General features: G+C 27.6%; 1 protein-coding gene across 8 annotated transcripts in view; it reads left to right on the top strand.

The window, feature by feature from the left end:
* LOC136075060 (NACHT, LRR and PYD domains-containing protein 12-like) overlaps nucleotides 1-13,340 on the top strand; it is a 68,182-nt gene that overhangs the window by 11,863 nt on the left and 42,979 nt on the right. For all 8 annotated transcript variants that reach the window (XM_065787292.1, XM_065787291.1, XM_065787290.1 and 5 more), the window contains one exon: nucleotides 12,928-12,975. In XM_065787292.1, coding sequence (XP_065643364.1) covers nucleotides 12,928-12,975 — 48 coding nt within the window. The remainder of the gene's footprint in view (nucleotides 1-12,927; nucleotides 12,976-13,340) is intronic.

Genomic DNA, 13,340 nt, shown 5'->3' on the forward strand with positions numbered 1-13,340 from the left:
GTTGCTGACTTTGTTTTCTTGATTATTTTATAAAATCTGATCATAAATTTTAGCAATTTATTAAAATTTTATCTGGGATAAGTTGAATTATAAAAATGCAGATGTTTAGAATAAATTTTTTTTAAAAGTTATCTTGAATAACTTAGAGAAATCACAATGAAATGGATTTTGGTCTTTTCTAAAACATAAATTAAAGACATTGTCAAATTATTGTATAAATTTTAATGAGTAAATTTCAAAATTTTATTTACTATACTAAACCAGTTTTGACTTTCTAAATTAATTTTAATAAGTAATAAACAGTTGTTTTCTTATTGACCAGTGGCCAACTATTATTTGAGACAATTATTGGTAAAACACATTAATATTTAATAAAGTTGTTTGCTATCACTTTCTGTATTTTATTATTTTATCACTTTCTTTATTATGTTTAATTATTTAATTTAGTTTGGCATTATAAATTTACAGTTTATAAATTAAATAAATTTATAAATTTAAGTTTATAAATTTAAGATACAAGATATTATAAATAAGAATATCATAACATGTATAAATCATCTACCTCAAAAAAAAAAGTCAAATATATTTAAATTTGTTACTTTTAAAACGGAATTATTAACTAAATTTATTCAGGGCGACATCTAAAAAAAAATTGAGCTTCATTTTTGTAATTAAACACGCCTTAGAAAACTTGCAATAAAATTAAAAATTAGAGTTAAGTTTTTTTAAAATATTTTAACTGTTTTATTGGGTTCCTCACCTCAAAATATGTGAGTTAATACATTTTCAGCTTTCCGTTGCACATAAAGCAAATACAATAACCAAAACCATTTTTCAAAATGGTGGATTTATGTTGTTCCAAGACAAAGTTTGAATATTCATATCTTTGAAACCGTTTGGAATTACATAACAAAATTTTGGAAATGTTCATAACTTATTGAAATCTTTGAGTGGTATAAAAATCAGTAAAATCTGAGACTTAGGGTTGTAAGACCTGAATGTTATAAAAATCCATTATAAAAAATATATATTAAAGTTTTTAACACCATGTTTATCAAAACAGTTTAATGGTAATTTGAATTGACTTTCTTTTTTTATAACAATTTAATAAATCATTTTTGAATAATAAGTAACTAGCAGTAGTTAGCATTAAAAAAAAAAAAAATCTAAGCACACAGGCTAGTACTAGAGAATTTCTTTTTTAAAAGATTCTATTTTACTAATTTAGAACTGAAAGTTTTTTAAGAGCTTTTAAGTTACAAACAGACTTTAAACTCCCCTTTAACGAAATCATTGTAATGAGACTTATGCACAATAGTTTTGATAAAAAGCCAAAAAAAAAAGATATTTTGTTAATATATATGATAAAACTGACAATATTACTCATGAAACGGGATTAATTCAAATTTTAGGTTCATGTAGTTTGCATATATATATATATATATATATATATATATATATATATATATATATATTTATATACATATATATATTTATATTTATAAATATATATATATATATATGTATATATATATTTATATATTTATATATATTTTTATAATTATTTATATATAAATACATATATATATATTTTTAATGCAGCTGTAGTGCAGTTGTTGAATCTTGAAATCTTTTGGTTTGATACATGTTCTGGCCTAATAAGCGCCATTGATAAGGAAGTAGGTGTGAACTTCCTGGTTAACAGCTTTACGGTAGTGCTCTGTGATAAAAATGTTAGGTCTTCTTGAAGCACCTAAAAAGCAAAGAAGTCTGAATGATCTTGGATCACCTAAAACTAAAATATATATTTATAAAAATACCTAAAAATTTTCACCTAAAAATAAAATTATATATATTTTAGGTGTGTGTTATCTTAAGTCTTCAGATTTTTTAACAAACATTTGTACAGATTTTCAAACAGTAAAGTAGTGTGAATGATCTTTTAGCAAAGGCTAGCGCAGTTGTTAAGCATTTTATTGATTCTTTGTTTTCAATGAACATGCTTCATAAAATTAAGCAACAGCTGAGTTTATCATTACATTCAATTGTACAAGATGTAGTATTATAGTGGATCTAAACATTTTCCATGCTAGGTAACCTAACTTTTTACATGCTAAGGCAACCTAAAATAAAACAACATTTTTTTTTTTTAAAGTCAGTAATGTGCTATCTTTTAACTTACTACCAATGGTTGAATTGCTTAATTTATAACTTAACACTATTAAATCAAATATTGAAGAGCATTATATGAAACTAAATAACACTAATTTTAAAAATAAACCTTTCTTTACTGACATGTTTGTATTTTTTTTAAATAATGAATACTTCATTGACTGTTGTGGAGGTTTGGGGAAATAAATATAATTAGAAAGAAAAAGAAAATATTTCTCATATTTAAAAGTGAGACTAGTACTGCTTTTACTTCTCATAAGGGTTTTCTATTCAAACTAGTTATAAGTATATTTAATCAATATATTTTGAATGATTGATTCATAAATCAACAAAATTTTCAAAAAGTCAAAAAAATTTTTTAAACAAAAATGGAAAAAGATGCAATTCAATCTCAAATCAATTCCGTCCTTGTATGGAATACTATTGCCATATCTGGAGCAGATTTTCCAATGATTCCCTTTCTCTTTTAGGCAAGGTACAAAAATGCATTGTTAGCATAGTTGGACCTGCATTTGCAGCCAACTTTCAACCATTGTCACATTGTTGTAACATTGCTTCTCTTTCTCTTTTCTTTGAATACTTTAATGGGCGCTGTTCTAAAAAGCTAACATCTCTTGTGCCATTTACTAAAAATCATTCTTGTGTTACTCGTCACTCAATAATGTCTCATCCTTTTACTGTGTCTGTTCCTAAGTGCTCCAAAAATTCTTTTTTTTCTTTTTTTTTCTGCAAACATCAGTTCTTTGGATTTCGCTTCCTTTTTCTTGTTTTCCTGATTCATATAATTTGCAAACTATTAAATTGTCTGTTAATCATTATCTTTCTTTATAAGCTTTTTATTTTCTCTTCCATTAACTTCCAATTCTAAAAGTGGTTGTTTACAGCCTTGTTGGATGTAATGATGTTAAAAAAAAATTATAATGTGGCTATTGCAAATCAAAGGATAGTACTTATCAATACTGAGATCAGATGAAAGTACGGTTTAGTTTAAATTAGGTTTGCAATGATCAAGCAAGTCTGGTGAATTTAACATGGGGAAGCTGTTGGTAGATTCAGCCTCTTTATATGTATCTATATGAATAAACTAAAAGTTCATAATTAAAAAAAGAAATGATTAAATAAAAAAAATATAATAATTTTTATAAAACAAATTAAAAATTTGACTAAAAAAATTTTTTTAGTCAAATTTTTAATTTTAAAAAAATTAAAAATTTGCCTTTATAAATTTTTTTTTTTTTTTTCTTGTACATAGTACATAGTTTTTTGTGTAGAAATTTTTTTTTCTGTCAAATCTCCCTAAGTTCAAGAATGTTACTATGGTCAAGGAGGCTACATTAATTATGGTTACAACCCTCTCTCAACTCCAAAACACAAACCTTGACAAACAAGGCTGCTACACAGCGAAGCAAGTTGAGCACAGTACTACCAGGGGTGTAGTAGATGCCTACATGTGGTGAGTAAGAATGCTACAATTTGTACAAAACTATGTCAAAATAATGAGCATATGATGTGACTTTAGCTGCTATCATTAAAAAGCAGGCATCATTACGCTTTTTTTTCAGTGACTCAATATGACTAAACTCATTTTGTCTGCTCCACTAAACAGTTTGCCCGGATTATATTTAATTTTTCAGACTTGCAAGTGCAATAGCTTAAAATTTATAGCTTTATAAACACAACAAAGTATCCTTTTAAATCTACAAATCATAAAAACAGACTATTTTAAAGCCATATAATTTTTTGTTATCTGCATTATTTAGGTTAAATTGCAGCGGTTTAGAAATTATAACCTTATAAACATGACAATATATCCCCCTCAATTTACGTAATAAAAAATACTACTTTACAAGACATTATTTTTTCTTACTTATAAAAAGTGCTTATTATTTCTAGAACTATTATCAGGATAGTTCTGTTTTTAAAAGGGTTTTCTATTAACTTTTATCATATTAGAGAATTATGTTTAAATAATAATGTCTAAACTAAATTCTCCTCGAATTTGAAAAAATCTGAAACTTTCTAAAAAATGCTTAAATAAAGTTAACTGAAGTCTTTTTACAACATTTTATTTAGTTTGCTATCTTGTCGGGTAGTTTATTTTTTGGTGTCCGCGCAAAATTAACACGAGGTCAGTGGTAATAGTAAAAGAAATTGTTAAGAAAAGTAATTAAAACAAACAATAAACAACAAACTTTTTGAGCTTTAGTTCAGCGTAAATAAATATAATCGCTGTTGAATAATAAAAAAAAATATATAAAAAACTTTTTAGAAACAACATTTTAAAAAAGGGCTGAAAAGTAAAAAATAAATTATTTCACGGGACCCTAGGACTTCGGAATAAGAGTTTTTTAGAACAGTTTAAGAGCATTTTGGAACAGTCACAGAAAAAGGATAAGACTTTGAATGGCAAATAACATGAGAATGAATTTTAGTAGATAGCACAAGAGATGCTAGCTCTTTAGAACAGCACCCACTAAAGTATTTAAAGAAAAGAGAAAGAGAAGCAATATTACAACAATGTGACAATAGTTGAAGGTTGGCTGCAAAAGCAGATCCAACTATGTCTACAATGCGTTTTAGCACCTTGTCTAAAAAAGAAAGGAATCATTGGTAAAAGCTAATCCTAGAAGATGAAGGGAAGGTGACTCATCTAGTACATTGTCGTTCATAAATATAGATCTAAATTATTGTGATAATGGTTGGTTTTATCTGAATTAAAAATCACCAGCCACTCACTGGCTGGTGAACTTTACATGGGTAAACATGAGTTCACCCATGATGTAGCAGAAGTGAAATCCTTTTCAAGCTAAAATGCCCCCTCCAAACAATCAGAGAGTGTTGGCTTCTTATCATGATAAGAATAAATAATAAAATCATCAGCGAACAATGGTACCTTAGATGTGAGAATTTCTGGAAGATCATTAATGTAAATTAAAAAGAGTATAGGGCCAATGGTTGAGCCTTGAGGAACCTGACAAAATTCACTTTGGTCTAAATGAAGCATTTTTTGAGTAGCTTGTTTGTATTTCTGGATTGTTTTCCTTGTATAATACATATAGTTCCTGTAAATTATACAAAAGGAGTTTTTTTTGATCATAAATGTTCTTTACAATGCTTACAAAAACATTTTTCCAAGGCATAATTCGACATCACTTAAGTTAATACTTAACCATATGTTTTAATGATTTTGAATGAAATTTTGAAGATCTTTTTTTACTCTCTCTTTTTTTCTTTAACATATTTAAACATATAAAGTGCTCATCATTTTGTTCACCTTAATTAATTTCTTTTCTTTTTTTCTTTTTTTTCTGGGATATTCTTGTCTGGCAATCTTTTGTTTACAATATTTGCAGACTTTCTTGCCAGGAGGATATATTTAAACTATTTTTAGCCGTAACTTTTCCTCTTTAATAGTAACTGCGTCAAGATTTTCTAAAATAAAAGAGTTGCATAAAGCTTGTCCTCCATTTGTCGAAAACTTTAATTTGTTTTAATTTAAAAAAATAGAATATTTAACTTTTACATTTACTTTCTTGTGCTTTTATTTGTGTTGAATGTATCAAGTTTTCTGCAAGATTAAATTTAACATTTCCGCAATTAGTTTTTTTTAATTTTAATAAAGCAATTTTGTGTCATTCATAAAAATATTTATTAAGGGTCATCTATAAAGTAGGTCGAGCTAAATTTCATTTTCAAATAAAGGTATGATCATTTGCTCTCTTGCGTGGAGATTTTCATTAAATATAAAGCACTTTGAAATTTGCATTACCTTAAATCTCTTTGTGGAAGCCAATAATATCCTATTTCTATTTTAAGGTTGGATTTTGTGTGATTTACTAAATGGTTAAAGTATATCACAGTATATTTCCCTATAAACTGCGAGCAGTTTTTAGTTTGATCCCCACTTTTCCCTGGTAGTACCATGCTCAATTTGTTTCTTAGGGCAGCAGCCTTATTTGTCAAGATTTGTTTTTTGGAGTTTAAGAGTTAAGAAAGGATTGTAACCACAATATAGTATCCTCTTCTATTATAGTAGTCCTCTTGGCCTTGGTGAAGGGAACAACATTAAAAGAATAATAAGAAAAAACAACGTTACTACAGATAGTACTCAGTTGTTAAATCTACCTAACATGCTCCAAAACATTTGCAAAAGTTATCCATAGCAATGTTTCTATTTATTAGTCTTCCTACCGTTATTAGCAATGTCTTAAAATACTAACAAACATAAAATATCTAATTATATAGAAAAGTTATATTGTGCATTAGGTTCCAATCTCCTCATTAATCTTGCTTCAAATAGTTTATCTGGGAAAGTTTTTCAAATTATTGAACTATCATTCACTATTATCTTTCAAGGAAATTATATATACAATATATTGCAAAATTATCACCTGCTTAATTGTCTCTATTGATCATGGTTGCCATACTTACTGATTCAATTCTCTTCCTCTATAAATCTTTAATTCCTCTCTTGTTCATATGGATTAATGTTGTCATATTGTTCATATGGAATAATGTTATCATATTTTCGTTGGTTCTCAAGTTGCTAAGCTTGATCCTGTCTCTTTGTTGGCATTTCTTTTTCACCTCTATTAATATTGCTATCAATCATAACTGTTTATGCTCCCCATTCCTTTAGCTTTGACAGTTCCTTCATATTCTAAAACTTTTGTTTATCTAGTATTTTTCTTAAAATATTGATTTTTTTCCTTGCACATCATTTGGTATTTTCACTTGCTTTGATGTTTTTCCAACTCATAAAATTTGCATTTGCACTTTATTGAACTTCTTGTTTTTCTTTCTTTCTTGAACTTCTATTCTGAACTCTCTTTTTTGGTTTCTATTAACTAATGTATTTATTGTAGAATAACAATAATGATGATGATTTTAAACTCCATTATAATTATTGTGACTTGACCAAAATAAGTTTTTGAAGATATAGAAATCTCACATTCTGCCTTTGATTGTAATTTTATGTTTTTGATGTCAGGGAACTTTTATGATACCTTTGATACTTTATGATAACCTCCTATGAGACTTATAATAACCTCCTATAAACCGTATGATAGCCTCCTATGAACCATATGATAATCTCCTATGAACCTCTTATGATCCTTATGAAAACCTCCTATGAACCTTATGATAACCTCATATGAGCCTTATGATAACCTCTTATGAACCTTGTGATAACCTCCTATGATCCTTACGATATTCTCCTGTGAATCTTATGATAACCTCCTATTAACTTTATGATAACCTCCTATGAACCATATGATAACCTCTTATGAATCTTATGATTATAATCATTGATACTTTGATGTTATTTATCTTTTTTTTTATTTTGGTAAAGATAAGCTTTTCATAGCTTAACTTGATTTTAAGTAAGAATTTCTATAATTTAATAGAAGTTTTATAAAAAATTTCAGTCAAAAAATAGAAAGTATTTATAAGTAATATAAGTAATATACTTTAATCAGTTATAATTAAAAAGTTTGTGTTTGAATTAACAACTTTATGCTTAAGTAAGACATAATAACAAATAAAAAAGTTTATCAAATATAACATTAACTCGAAATAAACTTTTGTTTAACTTCGAGCCTAATAAACTACCAATAAAAATCATAAAAATTAATTTAATTCATAATATTCACTATTGTCGTATATCTATATATTGTCAAGGTTTGTGTTTCGGAGTTATAGAGTTGAGAGAGGGTTATAACCACAATTAAGAGGTATCCTGAAGAATAAAAAAAGTATGTTTTGGGGACATATATATATATATATATATATATATATATATATATATATATATATATATATATATATATATATATATGTATATATTAGGATGTCCCAATGTATATGTTTTTGGGACACCCTAATATATATATATATATTATATATATATATATATATATATATATATATATATATATATATATATATATATATATATATGTATATATATATATATATATATAACTTATGTCAGTGTATTCTACAAATAAAGTGCTCAATGTTCTTAAAGAACAGAGCAATAATATATATATATATATATATATATATATATATATATATATATATATATATATATATATATATATATATATATATATATATATAACTTATGTCAGTGTATTCTACAAATAAAGTGCTCAATGTTCTTAAAGCACAGAGCAATAATATATATATATATATATATATATATATATATAAATTAGTAAAAACACTTATCTAATGTTTACTTGTCTTCATCAACTTGGTTCGCCATCAGCAGGCTCATCAGCTTCCTGATGAGCCTGCTGATGGCGAAACAATTTGTTGAAGACAAGTAAAAATTAGATAAGAGTTTTTTACTAATTTATTATTGCTCTGTTCTTTAAGAACATTAAGCACTCTATTTGTAGATTATACTAACATAATGTAATTCAGTACAACCTGTTTGATTTCTTGCTGCTTTGTAGGATAATCTCTTTTAGGCAAATGCTAGGAGAACTCTTACTTAAACACACCTTTCTAAAGACTCCAATAGTCACATGCTTGGCCTGGGCATTTACATTTGTAAAAATTTATCCATTTGAAACAAGGTTCGAATTGACTAAATATTCTTTTATATGCTTTCGTTTAGCAACATTCTTTTTTTTTTTGTTTTTTTTGTTGTTATTTCTGATCAAATTAACCAAGTTTTTTTGTTTTTAATTTGTTATCTCTGATCAAATTAACCAAGCCTCTTTTTATCCATCAGCCAATATCGTTGTTGTTGGTGACTTTAATGGTCATTACACTGAATGGCTTGGCTCTAGTGTCAAAGACTCTGCAGGCGTTAAGGCTCACAACATTTGCCTTTCCTAATCTCTAACTCAAATGGTCAACTCTCCAACCTGTTTTCTAATTAACCAGAAACATTTACCTTCTCTACTCGACTGATGTTTTGTTTCCGATCCTAGTCAGTTATCAATGTCTCCACATTCACCCTTAGGTGCTATTATCTCATTCTTCTTCATCATAAGAATCCCCTTATCATCATACTTTTTTAAACAACCTTAAAGCTGACTGGGACTCTCTCGTTGATTTTCTTTGTGATTGCACTTGGGTAGAAATCTTTCTATTGGTGATAAATATCCATCTTACATAACGTTTTGGATTCAAGCTGGCATGGAATATTTTATTCCTTTCTGATAATTCAAATGTCAAGCCTCATTCTACATTTTCCTCACATTGTTCTGTTGCAATTTCCTATTGCAATTTCCAGAAAACAGGCGTCTGTTTGCTATTGCTAAAAACCATTTTAAAAAGGTTTCGTCTAATGCCAAAGCCCGCTATTCCCTGGTCATGAGTTCTTGAATTTTATCTCAAAAATTAGGCTCTCGTGACTTCTAGAGTATCTTTAACAGTATCAATAATAAGGGCAAATCTGTTATTTCACCTCTCTTGTATGGTTCAGATTTTGTCACCTCACCGAATAACAAAGCTGAATTGATTGCTACGAACGTTTCATCAATATCATTTCTTGATTCCACTAGTTGCGTTCTACTTGATATTGCCGATTAACAATTTGATCCATTGCTTGACATTTGTATTACTCCAGCTTCTGTATCTAAAACGATTTCCTGCTTAGACTCTTCTACAGCTTGTGGTCTAGACAATATAACTGTTGTAGTCTTGCGGAAGTGTTCTTTGGAGCTGTTGTCTATACCTTCAAAATTATTTAACAAGTGCTTATCTGATTATTGTTTTCCAGCAGGAAGGAAAGCAGCATCTGTTATCCCTATTTTCAAAAATTCTGAGAGCGATATGAATTGTCTAACAACAGTTCCATAAGTCTTATCATACGCAAGATTTTTGCATCTATAATTAATGAACAGTTATTCTCTCATCTTGAATCTAAAATCTTACTTTCTGTTCATAAATATGGATTTCGATCTTCTTGTTCTACAGCCGATTTGGTAATAGTAATAACCGATAAGTTTTTTCGTAAATTAGATAGAGGTGGAGAGGCTAAGGTTATTGTTCTCGACATTTCTAAACCATTTGATTAAGTTTAGCATGCTGGTCTTCTCTATAAGTTTTCTTCTTACAGTGCATTAGGTAACATCTTTAAGAATACTGAATCCTTTATATCCAATTGTAGTATAAAGGTTGTCCCCCCCTGTCCTTGATGGACAGCACTCTTCTTCATATCCGGGAACTTCATTGGATCCTCAAGGTTCTCTCCTTAGCCCTATTCTCTTTTTTATTTACATTAACAATCTACCAGATATTTTCACATAAATGTTTGTATTGTTTGCTGAAGATACTACCATTTATTCTTTTCTTGATAAGAAGCCAACACTATCTGATCGCTTGGTGGGTGCATTTGAGCTTGAAAAGGATCTAACTTCTGCTACAGCAAAAGAACCCAATTTTTTTCAGCCAATCGTTACCGCAATAATTTAGATCATTCTAATTTTATGAACGGTGATGTACTCGACAAGTAATCTATCCTTCCTCTTTTAGGATTAACTCTTACTTCCAATCTTTCATGGAGATGATATCTCAAATCCATTGCAAAATCTGCTACGGTTGCATCTCTTTATCATGCTTGACACTTTTTTACTTCGGATTCTATTCTTTATCTCTATAAATCTCAAATCCGTCCTTGTATGGATTACTGTAGCCATATCTGGGGTGGATCTTCCAATGGTGTCCTTTCTCTTTTAGACAAGGTGCAAAAACGCATGATAAACATAGTTTGACCCACTCTTGCAGCCAGCCTCCAACCATTATCGCATCGTCTTATGTTGCTTCTCTTTCTCTTTTCTACAAATACTATAGCGGACACCGCTCTAAAGTGCTAGTGTTTCTTAAGTTATCTACTAAAATTCATTCTTGTGTTAATCGTCATTCAATTAATTCTCATTCTTTTACTGTGACAATTGCTCAAAAAACTTTTATTTTTTCAGTTTTTTTCGTCAAACATCAGTTCTTTGGAATTCACTTTCTTCATCTTGCTTTCCTGATTCATATAATTTGCAATCTTTTAAGTTGTTTGCTAGTTGTTATCTTGCTCTATAAACTTCATCTTTTCTCTTCCTTTTTTGTTAGATCGCACACTTTTTTTTATTGATAAACATAATACCATGCTTGTTGCTCATATTGGAAAAAGTCTCTGTTCCTATCAAACTCTAATATCAAACTACTTTCTAAAATCATACTTCTTAATAATATCAAACTTCCTACTAATGCTACCTTAAGGAAGACTGAGATTATTTATGTGATTTTTAATTGGTTTTTAGGCTAATATATTTTGTTTTTGTAAAAATTGTGGTTTCTTCTTAAATTTTTGGACACAGACATGAATGTATCTTTTATTTCTTCTTTTAAGTTTCAAGTCAAGTTTCACTTGACCCTTTGTTTTTCTTTTTCTCTTGTGCAACTGCTATTTGTAATACTTAATAAAAAGAGTTGCTCTGTAATATGACAGTTAGGTCTACTTGAAGCACCTTAATAACTAATTTTTATTTTTTATTTTTAGATGAATGTGTGATCCATACTTTTCAAATATACACAACTGACAATGTCAAAAATGCATGTCAGTCTGACATGCTTTTTTTGACATGTCAGTTGTATATATTTGAAAAGTATTTAATTATGTTATTTAATTATGTTATTAGAATTTTAATGGAAACAGACCTTATGTAATTTTCATATGCGTAAAAGTGCAGGTGGAAAGAGGATTTTGTTTAAATGTTTTCCAGCTTCACTCATTAAAAAAAAATTTGAACATTTTTACTGTCCAAGATTTGATCTGAATTATGTCATATCATATAAGATAAGAAATACACCATAAAATGAAATATTGAAGAGCATTACATGAAAATAAACAACACTAAATAACACATTTTAAAAGTAAACCTTTAATTACTTATGTGTGTAATAGTTTTAAAAATAATGAATAAACACTGAGTACAGAACAGCAAGTAACAAAGTAGTTTGTGATTATAGTTTACTAGCTATGTCTTCATCTGACGATCTTTTTAAACAATGTTTGTGCTTTTGAGTTTAAAGCTGATTTGTGAATAAAATAAAAGTTGATAAAAAAGTTTCTTTGACTGTAGTAGAGTCATAGACTCTGGAGCCTTAGGTAGTTGGATTTAGTTGAAAATAAAAGTTGAAAAAAAAGTTTATTAAATAGTTCCAGTAATTGTTCAAGTGGTTATTACAAGTGGATGAGCACCATGTCTGATGTTCTAACAAAACATATTTTTATATAAAGTGACTTATGGGTTAACTAGCACATCACCAGAGTTCCAAATAGTTTGTAATTATTGTTAGACTAGTTTACTGGGTAGTAGAATAGTGGTAATAAAAATACAATTACAAAGAAACATAATTTCTTATTGAGGTATTTTATTGAGATATTGAGTTTTTTCAAAATTTTCCTTAAAATAATAAATTTATATTTTACTTGAATGAAAGAAATATAGATATGCAAGATAACAATATATTAGTTAAGATATATTAGAAAAGTTTATATAATAAGATTTAATAAATGCAGTTGATTAAAGTTGATAACTAGTTTTAAAGAAATCAAAAATGAAAGTTAAAATTATTTGTATTTTTTTAAAATATCAATGATTGTATTTTTATTTGTATTTGGAAAATTCTGATAACATATATTTGTATTTAAGAATGTAGAATTAATGTATTAGTATTTGATTAAATGTATTTGACCCCAACACTGGTTAATAGTTGTAACTTTAATATATCATTTAGAAACATCAAATTCATCAGAAATAGACAGTAGCATTTCTGCCAAGAAAGGTAATTTTAATACTGTTTTTTTTTTTTTTTTAAATTACTTAAAATTTAGAAACATCAAGTTTATCAGAAATAGAGACCTGGAGAATTGTTAATAAATGATTATTAACGATTGGGTTTCTGTGGGTTTTGTTCTTTTAAAAAGTTTGATATAAATGAATTTTAGTTATTTTGGTTATTATTTATTTGTTTAATTTTTTTTTTTTATTATTTCATTTTTCATTTTTAAAAGTTTATTAACAAATTTAATACTTTTTTTTTAAACAAAAATCCAAAAAAATAGTACAAACAAAAGAAAAGGTCTCAAATTTGCTCCATAATTATTTTAATGTGAAAGTTTTTGTTTATTCGGAGTAATAACTTTAGTA

Source organism: Hydra vulgaris, chromosome 01, assembly GCF_038396675.1.
Source record: "Hydra vulgaris chromosome 01, alternate assembly HydraT2T_AEP".
Taxonomy (NCBI): Eukaryota; Metazoa; Cnidaria; class Hydrozoa; order Anthoathecata; family Hydridae; genus Hydra; species Hydra vulgaris.